A 17,721-nucleotide genomic window follows, 5' to 3' on the forward strand; every position below is an offset into this window, starting at 1 on the left:
TATGTTGTGGTGACCCCCAGCCATAAAATTTTTTCATTGCTACTTCATAACTATAATTTTGCTACTGTTATGAATTGAAATGTATTTTTTTGGAGACAGAGGTTTGCCAAAGGGGTCACAACCAACAGGTTGAGAACCACTATCACCAAGTGTCTTACACATAATAAAGTGTATTTCTGACAAAACCTAGTTCGTAGTTAGGCATACAGGTAGATTAAGTTGGAAGCTGAGTGTCTCCAGCATCCGCAGTGTTTGATATTGCACCAGGTAGGATGGATGAGAACACCTGGACAACTGAAGCCATCCTAGGTGTCATTTGGTTTTGACTCATAATGATTTTGTGCAGCTGACACCAGCTTTGGTCTCAACACACATTAAAAACAAACACCTGATTCCCACTTAGGAAGAAGACGGTCCACGTCTGAGTGAAGTGGCTAATGCCACAAGACTGCTAATATCAGAGATTGTGCACAACATACACAAGAAGAAAAGCTGCTGAGGGGCGCACACATAGCTCACTTGATAAAGTGCTTACTTGGCACACACAAAGACCTCAGTTTGATTCCCAGCACCACATAAATTGGGCGTGGTGGGGCACACATTTTAGCCCCAGAACTTAGAAGGGTAGAGGCAGGACAGTCAGAAGTTCAAGGTAGCTCTTGGTTACAGAACTAGCCTGGACTCCATGAAACTCAAATGAACAAATAAAACAACTATTAAGAGGGAGCCAGGCAGGCAGTGCTAGTGCACACCTTGAATCCCAGCACTCAGGAGGCAGAGGTAGGTGGATTTTTTTTTTTTTTTTTTTTACAGATCTGGTCTACAGTGTTCCAGAACAGCCAGGGCTACAGTTGTCTCATAGAACAAACAAAACAAAAAAGTCAGATTTGGTTTTAGCACCAAGCCTTTTTTCTTTGAACCAGGGTCTTGCTTATACAGGCAAGTGCTCTATCACTAAGCTGCACCCCTGGCCTCAGTAACACCCTTCAAAGCTTACTTTCATCCCAGACAAGAAGAGACATCACAGCAACTGCAGACCACTGCAGACCACTACGAGTTATTCTTAAACAGATTTAATTATCTGGATTGCATAAAAGGGACAGTACATTTACATCTCTGCTACGTCACAAAATGCTTTTTGATGTTTTGTTAAAGGTCTACTAGTTCTACCCACCATCAGGCTTATGGCTATAGACAGTGAGAAAAGCAAGAGTTTGCAACAATTTAAGAAAAATAAACAGGAGCCTGTTGTTTTGCTCACCAGAAAGCCTTCCCTTCTGTAGGACAGAGGGGAACAGCTAAGGGCTGTCCACAACCAGTAAAGGTGGATGGAGTTACAGAGTTGGGAAAGGAATCCCAGGCAGTCAGGGGTGGTAGTCCCAAATTCCCCTCAACTGATACAACAGAACCAACCCTGTAAGATGATGAGTCCCAGCAACTTAACTCTCAACCAAACTTCCCTGGTAATGCAAATACGGTGGAAGCATTCCGCAGGAGATCTGACTCAAGTCTGGAGTGGCTCAGGGCACCCCAGCATTCTGAGAGCCTCTTTTAAAAGCGCACGACTTGAAGGACTGGCTCTGATCTTTGTGGACAGGGGTTCTTTATTAGTGGCCATGAAGGCACAGCCCACCTAAAGAACCATGCTGCAAGGATCTCCTCAGCCTTGCAGGCAAACACACTTCTGCTACAGCCTGGGAAGAAGCAAAAGCAAGCAGCAGCCCTGCTGGTCCTGCAGGCCCACAGGGGGGAGGGCACAAGAAGCTGTAGTCTAGTGTTATAATAGGACCAAGGATTTATTATTCCACAATATAAACTGCAACATTTGATACAATCTACCAAAAAAAGGGGGGGGGGAGGGGGAGGGGGTGGCAGGGAGAAAGCCAAAATACAGCCGTGTCGATTACTTCCAGAGCAGTCTCTTTCTACATCACTAGTTCAGTGACACTAGAAACTAGACATTTGCTTTCTGTACATAAACCAAATGCTAAAGCACCAACACACTGTTTAGAAGTTTGTTTTGTTTAATTCCAGCCACTGAAACCAACATAGAAGTTATTGCTCAGATAAATAAACCTAGTCTACCAGAAAGGAAAAGAAGTAGAGAAAGAAAGGAACAAAAACCCCAAAGTGAAAAAACATAAAATCCCAATGTGGTAGCGGAGTAAAGGAACGGCTGCTCAGTGCGGGCCACTGGGATGCGGCCTGGAGCCCCGCCTGGGCTCTGACTGAGTTGGGTTCTTAAGCCGGCCTATCCCAGGTAGAAGTGCAATGCTAATGCTGTACACAAAAGGTGCAAACCCCAATGCCTTCGAAATCGCTAGAGACCCCTGCAAAAAACAGTCAGCATTTTAAACTTCAACAACCACAAACAGCTCAAGGAAAAAAATACAAAAAGTGTCAAAAAATTTTTAGTTGTTTTTTTTTTCTTTTTTTCAAAGAGTTCTGGAAAAATGATCCCGTAAGGAATAGAAATAGCACCGAGTACAGGCTGGCTTGATTCCAGTCCTGTAGCTTTGCTGAGATTGAGGAAATCTTCTTTGCTGGAGTCCTGAATTACATGAAGTGGGTATGTGTTTAGTTTTTACTTTCGGCTTGGTGCGTCCTTTCCAGTACAGCGCACACAGATGTAGTCTTCTTTCTCTGCCATCTCTGGAGAGACACCAACACAGACCTGGTGAAACCACTGATTGCAGCTGCCATCACACTGGACCCAGTCCACCTGGTTACAAAGAGCAGGGAGATGGGGTGTTCAGAGGAAAAAATGCCATTCAAAATTGGGCAGGCCAGCCTCAAGATATTCAGGCCGTTTGCCACTAACGGCCACTGTCCCAGCACTGGGGCCTCTGGCACAACAGCTAAGCACGGGACCGTGGCTGTCCCACCGCCAAAGCCAAAGCAGCCGAGGCCGAGTCACTCTTCAAGTTGTGCCTGCTCTGGGGAGGCAGTGCTGCCCTGTGACCGTAAGCAAAAGGGCGCTCCATCAGCATCCCTCCCACCTTCTGAGCGCCAGGACGGTGAAAGCTGGAGGAGCGAGAGAAGGAAAAAGGGAAGAACCAGAGTTTCTTCAAGAAAAGGAAGGAGCCCCAGGACCGGTGGTTAAAAGCAGAGATTTCAGTAGGGGAGAACTGAGCAATCCATTCAGATCAGCTCAAAGCAGACAAGCAGAAGAGACAGACCCAAGGAGATGAGGTCTAGCTTACAGGGTTTCTGAGTTAAGGGAAATCACGTCCTCTATGGCCCAAACCTCACTGACCTCATCTCCTTCTGGCTGCAGGCAGCTCACAGCTGGGCAGATGGCGTCTTCATCCTCAGAGTCCTCCTGTTCGGAGTAGGATGTGTCTGAGGGCAGGGAATGAGTTTCAGCATTTCGGACTAAGTCATAACTACGCTCTCTTTCTAATTTGAAATTGTTCATGTCCTTGGGGTGACTCAGTTTCATTTTCTTCTTCTGGGGGGTCCGCATTTTTTTAACTCGATCCCACCGTTCACTGGGAAGGCCTTCTCTTTCTGGACGTCTCTTCAGTTTTCTCTCAAGATTGTTAATTCCATCTCGTTTCCCTCGAGGGCAATCACTCTGGGTGAGAGATGCAAACTCAATTTTAGCCTTCAGTTTACCCATTACAAAAACTGACACAACTAAAGAAAACACAGAAATGAGAAACCAAATGATCTCTCAGGATACACTGCATGCTGACCAGTAGTACTATCATCTCTGCACCCCCAGTCCTCCAAAACCACCAGCTTAACTTCCTACCCTCCCCACTGTCATGAGCAGGAGGATGCACTGGGAAGGGTGTTATCGACACAACTGGCCTTAAAGGTGGTAGGCGGCAAGAACTGGGAGAGAAAGACATAGGCAGACCCTTCTCTTCACCAAATCCCTAAGTGAGCAACTGGCTATTCTAAGTATTTGAGAAAGATATTTATTCCAAGTCTGTGATCAGACTTCATTGCACCTTTCTTAAGGATCTTTTTCCATATAGCTTCCAGACTTCCTAGTAGGTTTGTTTTTCTTTCCTCTTCTTTTTAATCATAATTACATTCTCAGGGCACTGTGTGTGACAGTGCCTCACAGAGCTGGAAGGGAGCAAAAGCTTCTTGACTGTGCTGAGACACAAGACTTTACAGCAACTGTGAGATGGCTCAGCAGTTAATGTGCCTGCCATGAAAGCAAGAGGACCCCAAATCCACGTCACTACTCAGTGGCTGTGGTGGCTTGTCTGTGGTTTCAGCAAGTCAGAGACAGGATGATCCCTAAACAAGCCGGCTAGCAAGAACAGCTTATCTTCGAGCTCTGAGTCCAACTCAGAGATGCAATCTCAGTGATTCAGGTGGAGACCAGTCTAAGATTCTGACATCAACTTCATGAGCCACATCACAAGCATACACACATTCACCTGTACATACACATGTGAAGGCATATACACATAAACATGCACCACACAAAAATACACATGAAAGGGCACAGAAGACAGGACACAGGACATTATAGAGTATCTTTCAGGATCTAGGATAAGTACCCTCAGCCTCTACATCTGCAGTTTTAGCCTCCTGGTTTGGAGGAATACTGAAAAGCATTTGCTATCTAGTATCTTTAAAATCTTGCCTAACAAAGGGCCCTTTCAGCCACAATTATATTCTCATCTTTATAGCATTGCTTCCATAGAGAAAAATAATCTTACTTCTCACTATTATCACAAATCTAAGCTGTGACACCCAGCTGCTACAGATGGTGCTCAGTGACCTGCAGAATGCAGTTGTGAGGTCAACAGTTTGCATGCTCCTATGGCTCAAAGACAGACATCTTTTTCACCAAATCATTAAGCAAGGTGACATTAAAAAGTGCAACGCCACTACAGATCTGCTTTCCAGAAAGCTCTCACTCACCTTTTCACTACTGGATCTAACTGGTGAGCCTTGGTCAGCTTGCTGAGCAGAGGTTGGCTTCGTAAGTAAAGTTTGATAAAGCTCCTGAATTTCAGGAAGGGACACCTGGAGCAACTGGGCTTCCATCAGCAATTCATTCACTTCTGGACTCATACCTGTTAAAGAGCACACCCAGTCAGAAAGGGGACAGAGACATTTAGTACATGTACATGTAAGCCTGCCCGGGCAGAAGATTGTCCCCACACCACTCCCCATCTTTCCTCCTTTAAGTGCAGTTTGGTAGGTTTACTTTGTGTGCCTAAACCACAACATAACAGAGAGGCTAATGTAGCTTCCCTAAGACTTCTGGTTACAAGGGAAACACTACTCCATAAGAATTCATTCTTCCCTGCTCAAACTATGGCACCAGCCAAGGACAATATGTGCAGCAAACTTCGAATCCCTACACAAGATCTAGCCAATGGACAGGACACTCTTCCCAATTGAGTGGAGAGTGGGGTCTGACTTTCACACGAACTCTGATGCCCCATATTTGACCATGTCCCCTGGATGGGGAGGCCTGGTGGCACTCAGAGGAAGGATAGCAGGCTACCAAGAAGAGACCTGATACCATATGAGCATATACAGGGGGAAGAATCCCCTTCAGTCACAGTCATATGGGAGGGGATTAAGAGGAAAATGGGAGGGAGGGAGGAATGGGAGGATAGAAGGGATGGGATAACAATTGAAATTAATAAAATATATTTTTTAAAAAGATTTCTTCTTCGTGGTGGCACACGCCTTTAATCCCAGCACTTGGGAGGCAGAGGCAGGGGGATCGCTGTGAGTTCGAGGCCAGCCTGGTCTACAAAGTGAGTCCAGAACAGTCAAGGCTACACAGAGAAACCCTGTCTCGAAAAACAAAAGAATTCATTCGTTACCTATTGTTAATACCTTGACAGGTTTCACTGCCACAGAAGACACTGTTGGTGTAGAGCATAAACAATTAGAGTGGAGCAAGGAGCTCAGACCACGTGACTAAGCACTCTCATAAGGATGCCTAAGGATCAAGAGCCCAGTTGAAACTTCAGGCAGAACTAAGAGGGCTATGAATGGTGATACACACTTATAATCCCAGCACTTCAGAATTGAAAATAGGAGGGTCAGGAGTTCAAGTTCATCCTCAGCTGCATACAGAGCTTGTGGTCAACATAGGCTAATGAAACCTCCATATCCAGCACGCGCTCGTGCACTCACAGGCACAAGAAGAAAAGGGGAAACAGGTGTGATAGCACAGGCCTGTAAGTGGACCCTGGTGCAGGAGTTCAAGATCATTTTCTGGGGCTGGGGAGTTGGCTCAGAAGTTAAGAACACTGGCTACTCTTCCAGAAGACTTGGGATCAACTCCTAGCACTCATATGGAGGCTCACAACTGTCTAAAATTCCAGTCCCATGGCATCTGATGGCCTCTGTAGGCACTACATACACATGGCACAGACATACAGTCAGACAAAACACCCATACACATAAAATAAAAATAAATAAACAAATGTTTTGTTTTCTTTTTAATGAGATCATTTTCAACTAAACATTGAAATTGAGGCCATCCTGAGCTTAATGAGATCTTATCTGAAGAGGAGGAGGGGGTAGAAGGTACTTTTGTTTGTTTTTGTTTTTGTTTTTGTCTCTCTGTGTAGCCTTGGCTGTCCTGGACTCACTTTGTAGACCAGGCTGGCCTCAAACAGCGATTCGCTTGCCTCTGCCCCCGAGTGCTGGGATTAAAGGCATGCACCACCATGCCCAGCTTCAATTATGAGATACTTTTAATACCCTCCTGAAATCTAAAACAACAAGGTAGTATATGATTTAGCATCTGCCCTAAATACATGGTGCTAGCTGGTATAGGATTAACCCTTATCCCTAAATGTAATATCCAATGCATTTCTGTATCATTTGCATTAATAAATCTTCAAATATGACCCTCATTTCACTATTTAGAAAATGCATAATAATAAAAGTCTTCCCGGTTTGGGTTTGTTGTTTTTGATGCTGATGTTATAGGCACGTGACACGATGCCTGCAAGGAGCTCTTTAGGATACCAGATCATATATGCCAAAACCTAGGCAAGACGGCCTGTTACGTGTAGGAATAGTGTACAACAAAATACAAACCTTGAAGGGGGATACAACTCTGTCCAGTAGAGAAGGGAGAATGTAAATACGAGGTTCTGTTGTCCCAGTCATCTGGCAATGAAAAGGATGCTGTGCCAGGAGCTTGAGACACCTAATGGAAGAGAAACCCCATTTTACAAGGTGTTTACAGGTTGAAAATACTACTACTAGTCCAATCAAAGTAGCTTCTAGAATAAGACTTCAATTTTTCCAGGCAGTCTCCTCTGGCATCTGAAGCCTGGCCAAACCACACAACTTCTAAAGACAAGCCACACAACTTTACTCAGACTGACCTCACAGACCTGAAGAACCGGGGATTAACCCTTTCTCTGCCAGCCAAAAGGACACACCTCCATTCAATGTTTCTTTTGTTGTTGTTGTTGGTGGTGGTGGTGTTTTTTGTTTTGTTTTGTTTTTTCCCAAGACAGTTTCTCTGTCACCCTGGCTGTCCTGAACTCACTTTGTAGACCAGGCTGGCCTGGAACTCAAAGCAATCCACTCGCCTCTGCCTCCTGAGTGCTGGGATCAAAGGCATGCGCCACCATGCCCAGCTTTTTTTCTTTTTACTGAAGGTAAATTACTCTAGGGGCATGTGACAGTTGTGCGCCAGGCATGGTGGCCCACACCTGTAATCCTGGGGCTTGAGAAGAACAGCAGGAAGGTCAAGAGTTTGAGGAAACAACAACTCTGTCCTTTCCCTCTATAAGTAAAGTTAAACTCTTAACACACCCTTGGTAAAGGAATATAGTGACCCTGCTGTTGGCTACCCAAACAGCAGCAAATATTTAATCACTTGCTATTTCAGAAGCCCAAAGAGGAACAAACCAATGAAGTAAAACAGGCCACTTTTCAGTCCTTTCCTGTGCTCTGCTGAGCAACTAACTCCTATGAATCTCTCCTCCTCCCCTCTCCTCTGTGCTCCTGGAGGTCACACTCCAGGCAAACACAATAGGCCATACCCACCCTCAAGTTGTTTAGAGATGGGGTTTTTCTAGCTTAGCCTAGTCTAAAACTCCTGTCCTCAAGTGATCCTACCTGTCTCAGCGCTCAGAATAGCTAAGGACACAGGTGAGTACCATTGTGCCCAGTTTGTGACTATCTCCATTACAGAAATACATTGCGGTGGAGCTCAGCAGGTAAAGGTGCCTGCCACTAAGCCTCATGACCCAAGTTCCATAATGAGGAGACTCACAGGATAGAACAGATTCCTGCAGGCGCATACATACATGTAATTGTTAAAACACACACACATGCACACTAAAGGGGCTGTAGAGTTAGCTCAGCAGTTAAGAGCACTTGGTTTTGCAAAGGACCTGGGTTCCATTCCCAGCACCCACATAATTCCAGGAGATCCAGTGCCCTTTTCTGACCTCTTTGGTGGCACCATACACACATGTAGTACACACAGGCATATATGCAGGTAAAGCACACATACACATAAATAATACATCAGAAGGGGGGTGGTTAAATGCAAAGGCCGACTACAGGCATTCTAACTGTACTTGCTTTAGCTTCACATTCTTCTCAGTCGCCCAGAAGCTGACCACCTGTGCTAATGATGGCAGAAGAGTCTACCTTCTGATACTAAGATGCAAAAGCATCAACCTGAGTCTGACTTCCAGCACCCACACTAACGGAAACAGATGAAACAGTGAGCATGGTAGCATATGCTGGTAACCCACCCGAGCACCAGAGAGCAGGGCCCAGCAGATCCTGGGTTCTAGTGAGAAACCTGTCTCAAAAATAAGGTGGACAGCTAAGGGACCTGGCCAAAGGCCTACATACACAACACACACAAAAATGTGCAAATGCATGTGAACCCTTCAAGCACTCTTCCTTAGAGGCTAAAAGGACAAGCAAACTGTGGTTCCCCTGTCTACATAGTGACTTATACAAAAGGAAAAAAAAAAAAATGAACCAAGCAAAATTTTAAAATAAAAGTACACATACACAGGTTAACAGATGCTGAAGTATAACAATGATTTGTATATACAAAAGGGACACACGTGCACAACAGAAACAGGAAGCCTCCTCACAGCGGGGGTGAGTTTGTGCGACTAGTAGCATGAAGCCCTAGTTTCAGTTCCCAGAAGCACAGTCTCACACGCCCACAGCCCCAGCACTCAGGAGACAGAGGCAGGAGCAGCTCATGATCATCCTCACAGACAACGGGTTCAAAACCACTCTGAGCTAGCTGAGACCTTACCCAACACAAAAGGCAGGGAAGCAAGATGGCTGCGCAGGCCTCACGACCAGAGTTCTCAGAAACCACAGAAAGGTAAAAGGAGAGAACTGGTTCCACAAAAGGCCTTTGGCACCCACGCATCCTGTGTGCACACACATAATAGTAATAGATAGTAATAATTTTAAAGGCAACCAATGAAAACTCCTGACAATTAGGAACAGAGAAAAGTAACCGGCAAAGCAGAGGTGACTGGCCCCTAACGAGGGAAGTGATAATGAAGTGCCACAGTGCTAGTGACAGGTGAGGGGTGGTCTCAAGACCAGCAGCACCAGACAGAGCTGCAGAGCTATGTACACAGTCAATACCCCACACGAGGCAGGCTCACCTTGCTTGTCGCTGATGCCTGTCCTGCTGAGGCTTGCCATCTGCTAAACAACAGTCCGGAGCCCGCTTGGTCTTGCACAAATTTTACATTCCCTGAAGAAAGCAGTTGCTGGGCTCTATGTTGCCAGTTCACGGTTCTTTCAATCATATAGCGAAGTGCATCTCCTTCAGGAAGACGAACTCGTATACGCTGGAGGGAGGCCAGCAGAGGCAAAATTTTCTCTAATGGAGGCTTCTCAGACCTCCGACAATGTGGACAAAGCCAGATTCGGGAGCTCTGTGGAATACTGGTTACCGCCACACAGCTAGTATGGAAGGCATCCCTGCAGAGTTCACACTGGATCATGGGAGTGGCTGGAGTCTTCTGACATAGGCAGACTTTCAGCTCCACATCTTGGACAGGTGACAGCAATTTCTCTTCATTGGCAAACCTGAGAGACTGCAAAGCTTCCATCTCCCTTAGGCGAGCTTCCCCAAGAGTTGCCATCTGAAAAGGAGTTAGCCATCAAGGGCATGTCACAGAGAATGACGCTCCTGCACAACTCCCAGTGCTAAAGCTTAATTAGATGGGCCCCAGAGCAGATTATCTGATTTTAAATCCAGAGCAAGCTCTGCCTCAAGCTAAGCTACACGTCACTAGGGCTAAATTCTGCATGCACAAAATGCACAGGGCAACAATATGTTACCAAACAAGGTCTATGATGAAAATCACAGGAGACACGGGACAGAACATTCTTTGCTTTGCACAAAGTAAATACCTGTGAGCAATTACTTAACCTACACCACTTCTTAAAAGCTCAAATTGCAGATTCATGGTCTACAATATTTACTTCTCTGAAAAGACTGGCACTGCACTTTATATATGCACATTTCTGACCATCTCACCTAGTATTCGTTCCCTAAAACTCTGTAGTCTTCCAGAAAGGCACAGGAGACAGATAGTCTCTTGGGCCAGGTGTGGTAGCTCAAGACTGAAAGCATGGGACCTCGGAGGCTAAGACATGAAGACTGAGCCCAGTCAGAGCTTCAATCCAGCCAGAGCTACAATGGGCTGGAGGTGCTCAAGCAGTCACTACACAGTGGCTACTTTATGTCTTACTGTTGTTCACTACTGTCATCAATATGTGATGAACACAGTAATAATTAATAAGCTATAAAATAAGTCTCTGACAAAAACCTTAAAAAGAAAACCATCTGGGGCTGGGGTTGTGGTCAAGGTTTCTTAGTTAGCATGCATGAAGCACTGCCATCCACCCCAGCACTCCCTAAGTTGGACATGGTGGCACACACCTCTTGACCTTATGAAGAGGTTTGACAGGATCAGCTTGACAGTCGTAAGACTGGATGATATGTTGAACATATTTTCTCTAAACACCACTCACAAGCTGTCCATAAGTGGAACGTTTATACGGTCAGACTAAGCACTTACTAGATAGTAGGGATCTTTCCAGACTGACTAGCCAACTGTCTCAAGAAAAAGGACAAGGAGAGAACAGACACACAAGGAAAACACATTTTTTCAAGAACCAAGCTAGAGCCGGGCATGGTGGCACCCGCCTGTAATCCCAGCACTTGGGAGGCAGATCTCTCTGAGTTCCAGGTCAGCCTGGTCTACAAAGAGAGTCCAGGACAACCAGGGATACACAGAGAAAGGCTGTCTTGAAACAACAACAACAACAACAACAACAACAAAAAGATCTATTTTTTGTTCCTATATGCATGTATGTTATGATAACAAGTTCTCCTCCTACAGCTTAGCAATGGAGGCAAAGGACTGACTACAAGAGAGCCCCTGTCTCAAAAAACAAAAAACAAACAAACAAAAACAGACTATATTGTCTACTGCCATTGAGATTTATTAGTTTGTATCAATTGGTCTGACATAAAGTCTAAACTCACCAACAATACATTTCCCAGAATATATCCCATTATTAAGTGACAAATGACTATATTCTTTTTGTTGATGTCTGATTTTTCAAGACAGGGTTTCTCTGTGTAGCCTTGGCTACCCTGGACTTTTGTAGACCAGGTTAGCTCTGAACTTACAAAAATCTACCTGCTTCTACCTCCTGAGTGATAGGATTAACGGAGTGAAACACCACGCCCAGCCTATGTCTATATTCTTAATAAAAGAGGCAATGCTCCAAATTATAGCAAGGGCCTTCACCCACAGATCAAGCTCATCAACAGAACACAGCAATGCTCTGTGCCATTAAAACCTCTGAACCACACAGCTGTACTCCTTCCCCTAGACACGCTCTCACCTTTTTGGTGCTATCTTGAACAAACAATGATTACAAAATGTAGGCCAAACTCAAATATTCAGTATAATTTGGTTTTAATGCTTTTGAGATAGGGTCTCACTACACAGTGCTCACTAGCTGCCCTGGAACTCACATGCACCTGCCTCTGCCTCCCCAGTGCCACCTAACCCAGATCCAGTTTACTTTTTTTCTCTCTGTGTGAAGCCCTGGCTGGCCTGGACTCACTTTGGAGACCAGGCTGACCTCAAACTCACAGTGATCCACCTGCCTCTGCCTCCCAAGTGCTGGGATTAAATATGTGCACCACCACCACTACCACCATCATCAGTCTGCAGTATACTTTTTAAGTGTTTCCTGTGGTACTTTCACCTTTCTTCCAGCTGTGATCTCCTAATATTTCTACATAAATCCATAAACATTCTCAATATCCAAGACTCAGATTTAGCTAGGCATGGTGACGCACACATTTAACCCCAACATTTAGGAGGCAGAAGCAAGAAGATCTTTTAGTTCCAGGCCAGCTAATGAGTTCCAAGATGACAAGGGCTACGTAGTGAACCTGTCTCAAACAAAATATGAGAGAGAGAGAGAGAGAGAGAGAGAGAGAGAGAGAGAGAGAGAGAGAGCAAGCGCCTCTGACTGAGAGACTGACTGACTCACACTGTGTGTGGCCTACTTTTTGTAGATGTTTTGTCTATTATTTTACAGTCTCCAGGAACTCATTAATGGCAACCCTAACAACTAGCTTTAAACTCAACAATTTTCAAAAGTTCTTTTAGCAAACTTGAGCATTTTTCAAGTTATTCTTTTACCCATGCCGATATGCCTACCAGACCCTCAAAGGGGAAGAAACTACCCTCCCCCAACAAAGCAGCAGAGCAAACCCCACTACGCACAGCAGCCGCGGCCTCCTTGCTCTCAGTCAGGGCCCTCTCCAGGTCGCTCAGACTCTCCAACTTGGTGCTTTTCTTCTTCCCACTTGGCAAGGGCTCCTTCAACTTCCTCTGTTTCCTTTTCAATCCCAGAAGGCCAATATCACACCGAGGACAAAGAACCTAGTGTGAGAGAAAACATAACTATCGGTGAAAGAAGCTTCAGATTAACTTGGGTAAAGCCTAAGTAGTGGGCCAGATACACATGTCTTATCATCTACCATTTTCTTTGAAACATGCTGCCCCTAAAGCTGAAAACTCTATTCATACACACACATAAATGATTTTAAAAGTGGGGGAAAGGATAGGAGGGAAAAAAGCAGGCTCAAAAACAGACATTTAGCAGGTGTGGCAGTGCACACCTTTAATCCCAGCACTTGGGAGGCAGAGGCAGAGCAGAGGCAGAAGCAGGTGGATGACTGAGTTCAAGGCCAGCCTGGTCTACAAAGCGAGTCCAGGACAGTCAAGGCTAACATAGAGAGACCCTGTCTCAAAAAAACAAAATAAACAACAGACGTTTATTCCAGATTTAATTAAATAAGTGAAAATATGACATATGCTAACTGATTTCAATGATAATACATAAGCAACAGAATAGAGAAAATATAAAAGCCACAGCTTAGGCGGGCATGGTGGTGGATACCTTTAATCCCAGCACTCGGGAGGCAGAAGCAGGCAGATCACTGTGAGTTCGAGGCCAGCCTGGTCTACAAAGGGAGTCTAGGACAGCCAAGGCTACACAGAGAAACCATGTCTCAAAAAACAAACAAACAAACAAAAAGCCACATCTTAAGCACTTCTTATGAAAAGTTGGTGAAGTCCTTCATCAGTTTTACTAAAAATGCAGGAAGCAGGGCTGGAGAGACGGATCAGTGCTTAAGAGCGCTGGCTGCTCTTCCAGAGGACTGGGGTCCAATTCCCAGCACCCACATGGTTCAAAGCTGTCTACCTCCAATTCCAGAGTATTGGACTTCCTCTTCCTTCTCTGATTTCCATAGGCACTGCATACAAATGGTGCACAATATACATACAAGCAAACCATCCATGTACATAAAATAAAAATATAAAACAAAAGTAGTGAGGCATAGCTGGGTTTAGAGTCTACTTTTCCCAGTAGGTGTGGTTCACACACCTGTAAACCACAATGCCAAGTGCACCTGGCAACACAGTGAGACTACCTCACACTAATAATACCTAATGGAAAACTATTCTTCTCTAAATAGTGACTATGTCCTAAACGAAGCCAGAAAAGCTTTAAAGATTGCTAAAAACAACTCAAAGGAGGTGGAACCACCAGTGAGGTCACTTTCGCATGCTATGGATTGTATTCAAACTACAGATCAAAGTTCCTGCACACATGCTGTGTGCAGACTCACCTCTAACAGAGAATAGGGTGAATTCTCAGTCAAGAATGTTTTAGAAGCACATTCTTTCCAAGCCTGAACCTCAGCTACCAGCATTTCCAATCTTGGTAAAGGATTCAGGTGTACAGGGATAGATCGGCCTCTTGCAACAAGTTCGATGAGTGCTTCTAATACTGGCACACGTCCTCCTGCCTAAGAAATTAAGAAATCTTCTATGTAAAATAAGTAAAGCATAATTCAGTCAAGATCATCATCAAAGACTCCAACGTGCTAACTTCGCCAAGGGTGGGGGGAGGGGGGAGAAAGCAAAAACTGCTTTTTCATTTATCAATGTTAGGTTCCATGCACTCCTTTAATCCCAGCACTTGGGAGGCAGAGGCAGGCAGATTGCTGTGTGTTTGAGGCCAGCCTGGTCTACAAAGTGAGTTCAGGACAGCCAAGATAACATAGAGACACCCTGTCTTGAAAAACCAAAAGAAACCAAAAACAATGCTAGGTTCCAAAGGATTTAAAAAAAAGGGGGGGGGGGAACGATACATAATTTTATCTCTTATTTGGTTACTTATACCCACCTATAAATTTATACTTATTCCCAAAGATAAATTCACATTGGTCTCTATAAACAGTATCAAAACTAAGTTTGCACTAATTCAAGACTTTGATGTGCACTTTAGAAAAGATTTTATTCCAATTCACTTGCGGGTGATGACTTACTAAAATAAACCAGTATTAGATTATTCAGGAAATTAAAATGAGTTAGAAAGTCTGATGTTTCTTATCATTTTAGCACATAAGGGTCATGTGGAAAGCCCATTGATTTACAGTTTTCTGGTTCCCTTCTATCCCAGATATTCTGACTCAGTAGATCAAGGATAAGTCCATGGGTTAGAAAGAGAGGGAGGGGCTGGAGAAATAGCTCAGTGGTTTAGGAGCGCCGCCTGCTCTTCCAGAGGTCCTGAGTTCAATTCCCAGCAACCACATGGTGGCTCACGATCATCTATAATGTGATCTGATGCCCTCTTTTGCAGATAAAGTACTCACATACAATAAATAAACGAACTAAAAACAAGTAAGAAAATGTTTAAAAAAGAAGAAGAAATAAAGGAAAAGAGAGAGGGAACATGAAGAGGGGACACACTAGAGGAAAAGAGAGGGAACATGAAGAGGGGACACACTAGAGGAAAAGAGAGGGAACATGAAGAAGGGGACACACTAGAGGAAAAGAGAGGGAACATGAAGAGGGGACACACTAGAGGAAAAGAGAGGGAACATGAAGAAGGGGACACACTAGAGGAAAAGAGAGGGAACATGAAGAGGGGACACACTAGAGTTATCTAAGTGGTAGAAGAAGGAAATAGGGGAGATTTTCAAGAAGGAAGGATAGTTTATAGGACTCGGCTGGCTCAGCGGTTATAAGAGCAGTGCTTGCTCTTAAGCCAGAGGAGCCAGGTTTGACTCCTACCACTCACATGGTAGTTTACAACCCCCTGTCAGTCCAGTTTCAGGGGATCCAACACTCTCTTCTGACCTCTTTAGGAACCAGGCACACAGAAGGTACTCAGACACATACAGACAAAATATTCATAACATATGAAAACTATATCTAAAAAAACGTTTTAAGATATTTTATGAGGGGCTGGAGAGATGGCTCAGAGGTTAAGAACACAGGCTGGTCTTCCAAAGGTTCTGAGTTCAATTCCGAGCAACCACATGGTGGCTCACAACCATCTATAATGAGATCTGGTGCCCTCTTCTGGTGTGCAGGTGTACATGCAGTCAGAAGACTGTATACATAATAAATAAATACATCTTTAAAAAAAAAGATATTTTATGAAAAAGAATACAAATAAGTGAACAGCAGTTGAGAAGTAACAATAAAGACTGTCCTCAAGCCGGGCGGTGGTGGCACACGCCTTTAACCCCAGCACTTGAGAGGCAGAGTTGGTGGATCGCTGTTGAGTCCAGGACAGCCAGAGGTACACAGAGAAACCCTGTCGTGTACGTACACACACACACACCCTCAAAACAAAAGGAAACAGAAAGCTGAGGGCATCGGGCTCTAAGAGGCCCAAGAAGAGAACCTGAAAACCATGGCCACTACATGTCTGAGAGCTGTCACACCCTGTGGTTTCAGACCCCAGGCTGATGTGAGCTAAGAGCTCAATTACAAGAGGACTGACCCCTGCTCCTGCTCCCGCCTCTGTCACTGCTGTCCAACACTGAAGGACAACGGAGGCTGCTGAGAACCAGCAGTGCAAAAGCTTCTTCCCTATTTATGGCCTGTCCAGGTAGAGAAAAGCACAGCTAAGTGCACTTATACACTCAGGACTTTTTTTTTCCTTCTTTTTTAACCAACCTGTAGTGCATCTACATCTTGAAGCCAGTCCCTGGCTCTCTGCACAGATTCCTTCAGGACTGCGCCATTGGGCAGATAGGCTGGGATCTCCTCCATCTCCTTTACGGCCGTAACAAGGCTACTCAAAGAATGCCGTGGTCTGCAAAAGCAAAACCCAGAGACATCAGAACTGCATTTTTCGTTTTTTGAGGATTCATTTTGTGTATGGGTATTTTGGCTGTGTGTGTGTGTGTGTGTGTGTGTGTGTGTGTGTGTGTGTGTGTGTGTACACCACAGGCATGCCTGATGCCATAGATCCTTTAAAGTGAGTTATAGGCAGTTGTGATATGGGTGCTGGGAACTGAACCTGAGTCCTCTAGAGGAGCAGCCAGTGCTGCTCACCCCTGAGACATCTCTCCAGCCTGGAACTCATTTATCTTATAGTTACCCAAAGACTAGGAAAATCATTTCCAAAGAGATTCAACATGTACTGATCACTACATATCAAAATAACTCATTACAAATGATTAAGATTTAAAAGCAAATAAGGTTCTGATCATCTGTGTGTATGTGTGTGTGTGTGTGTGTGTGTGTGTGTGAGAGAGAGAGAGAGAGAGAGAGAGAGAGAGAGAGAGAGAGAGAGAAAGAAAGAGAGAAAGAGAGAGAGAGAGTGTGCCTGCAGAGGGCACCCGAAACCCTGGAGCCAGAGTTTCAGGTAGTTGTGAACTTGGTACTGGAAACTGAACTGTGCCTGCAAGGACCCTCTCTCCATCCCCAAATTCTAAAAAGGCATTCTAGTTGTGTTAGGGATTTTACACTATAACAAAGTTCTGCTGCATAAAGTACTTTGCAAATACATAATTAGTAACTTCTATTGTTTTTGTTTGGTTGGTTGGTTTTTCGAGACAGGGTTTCTCTGTGTAACCTTGGCTGTGCTGGACTCCCTTTGTAGACCAGGTTGGCCTCAAACTCACAGCAATTCGCCTGCCTCTGCTTCCTGAGTGCTGGGATTAAAGGCGTGCGACACCACGACTAGTTTAGTAACTTCTAATTTTAATCGAGATAAAATGTCAAGAATCAGATAAACTAAGAAAACTTAAATTCTCTAAAACATGAACACACTCAAAGCGCAATGTCGAAGAAAAGCCTCACACCCTCTCTGCTCAACGACAACTATTGACTTTTAATGCTCATGCTGTCTACTGAACCAATAAAG

The 17,721-nt window shown here is 44.6% G+C and overlaps 1 protein-coding gene across 1 annotated transcript in view; it reads right to left on the reverse strand.

Moving 5' to 3' along the window:
• Positions 1-1,057: 1,057 nt before the first annotated feature.
• KDM5B (lysine demethylase 5B) overlaps positions 1,058-17,721 on the reverse strand; it is a 69,883-nt gene continuing 53,219 nt past the window's right edge. The window contains exons 20-27 of the mRNA XM_084796134.1: positions 16,527-16,665; positions 14,183-14,362; positions 12,771-12,929; positions 9,612-10,097; positions 7,042-7,153; positions 4,891-5,045; positions 3,257-3,577; positions 1,058-2,722 (exon numbers count right to left, since the gene is read on the reverse strand). Coding sequence (XP_084652260.1) covers positions 2,585-2,722; positions 3,257-3,577; positions 4,891-5,045; positions 7,042-7,153; positions 9,612-10,097; positions 12,771-12,929; positions 14,183-14,362; positions 16,527-16,665 — 1,690 coding nt within the window. The 3' untranslated portion in view covers positions 1,058-2,584. The remainder of the gene's footprint in view (positions 2,723-3,256; positions 3,578-4,890; positions 5,046-7,041; positions 7,154-9,611; positions 10,098-12,770; positions 12,930-14,182; positions 14,363-16,526; positions 16,666-17,721) is intronic.

This window comes from Acomys minous (assembly GCF_964271855.1).
Source record: "Acomys minous genome assembly, chromosome: 1".
NCBI classification, from domain to species: Eukaryota; Metazoa; Chordata; class Mammalia; order Rodentia; family Muridae; genus Acomys; species Acomys minous.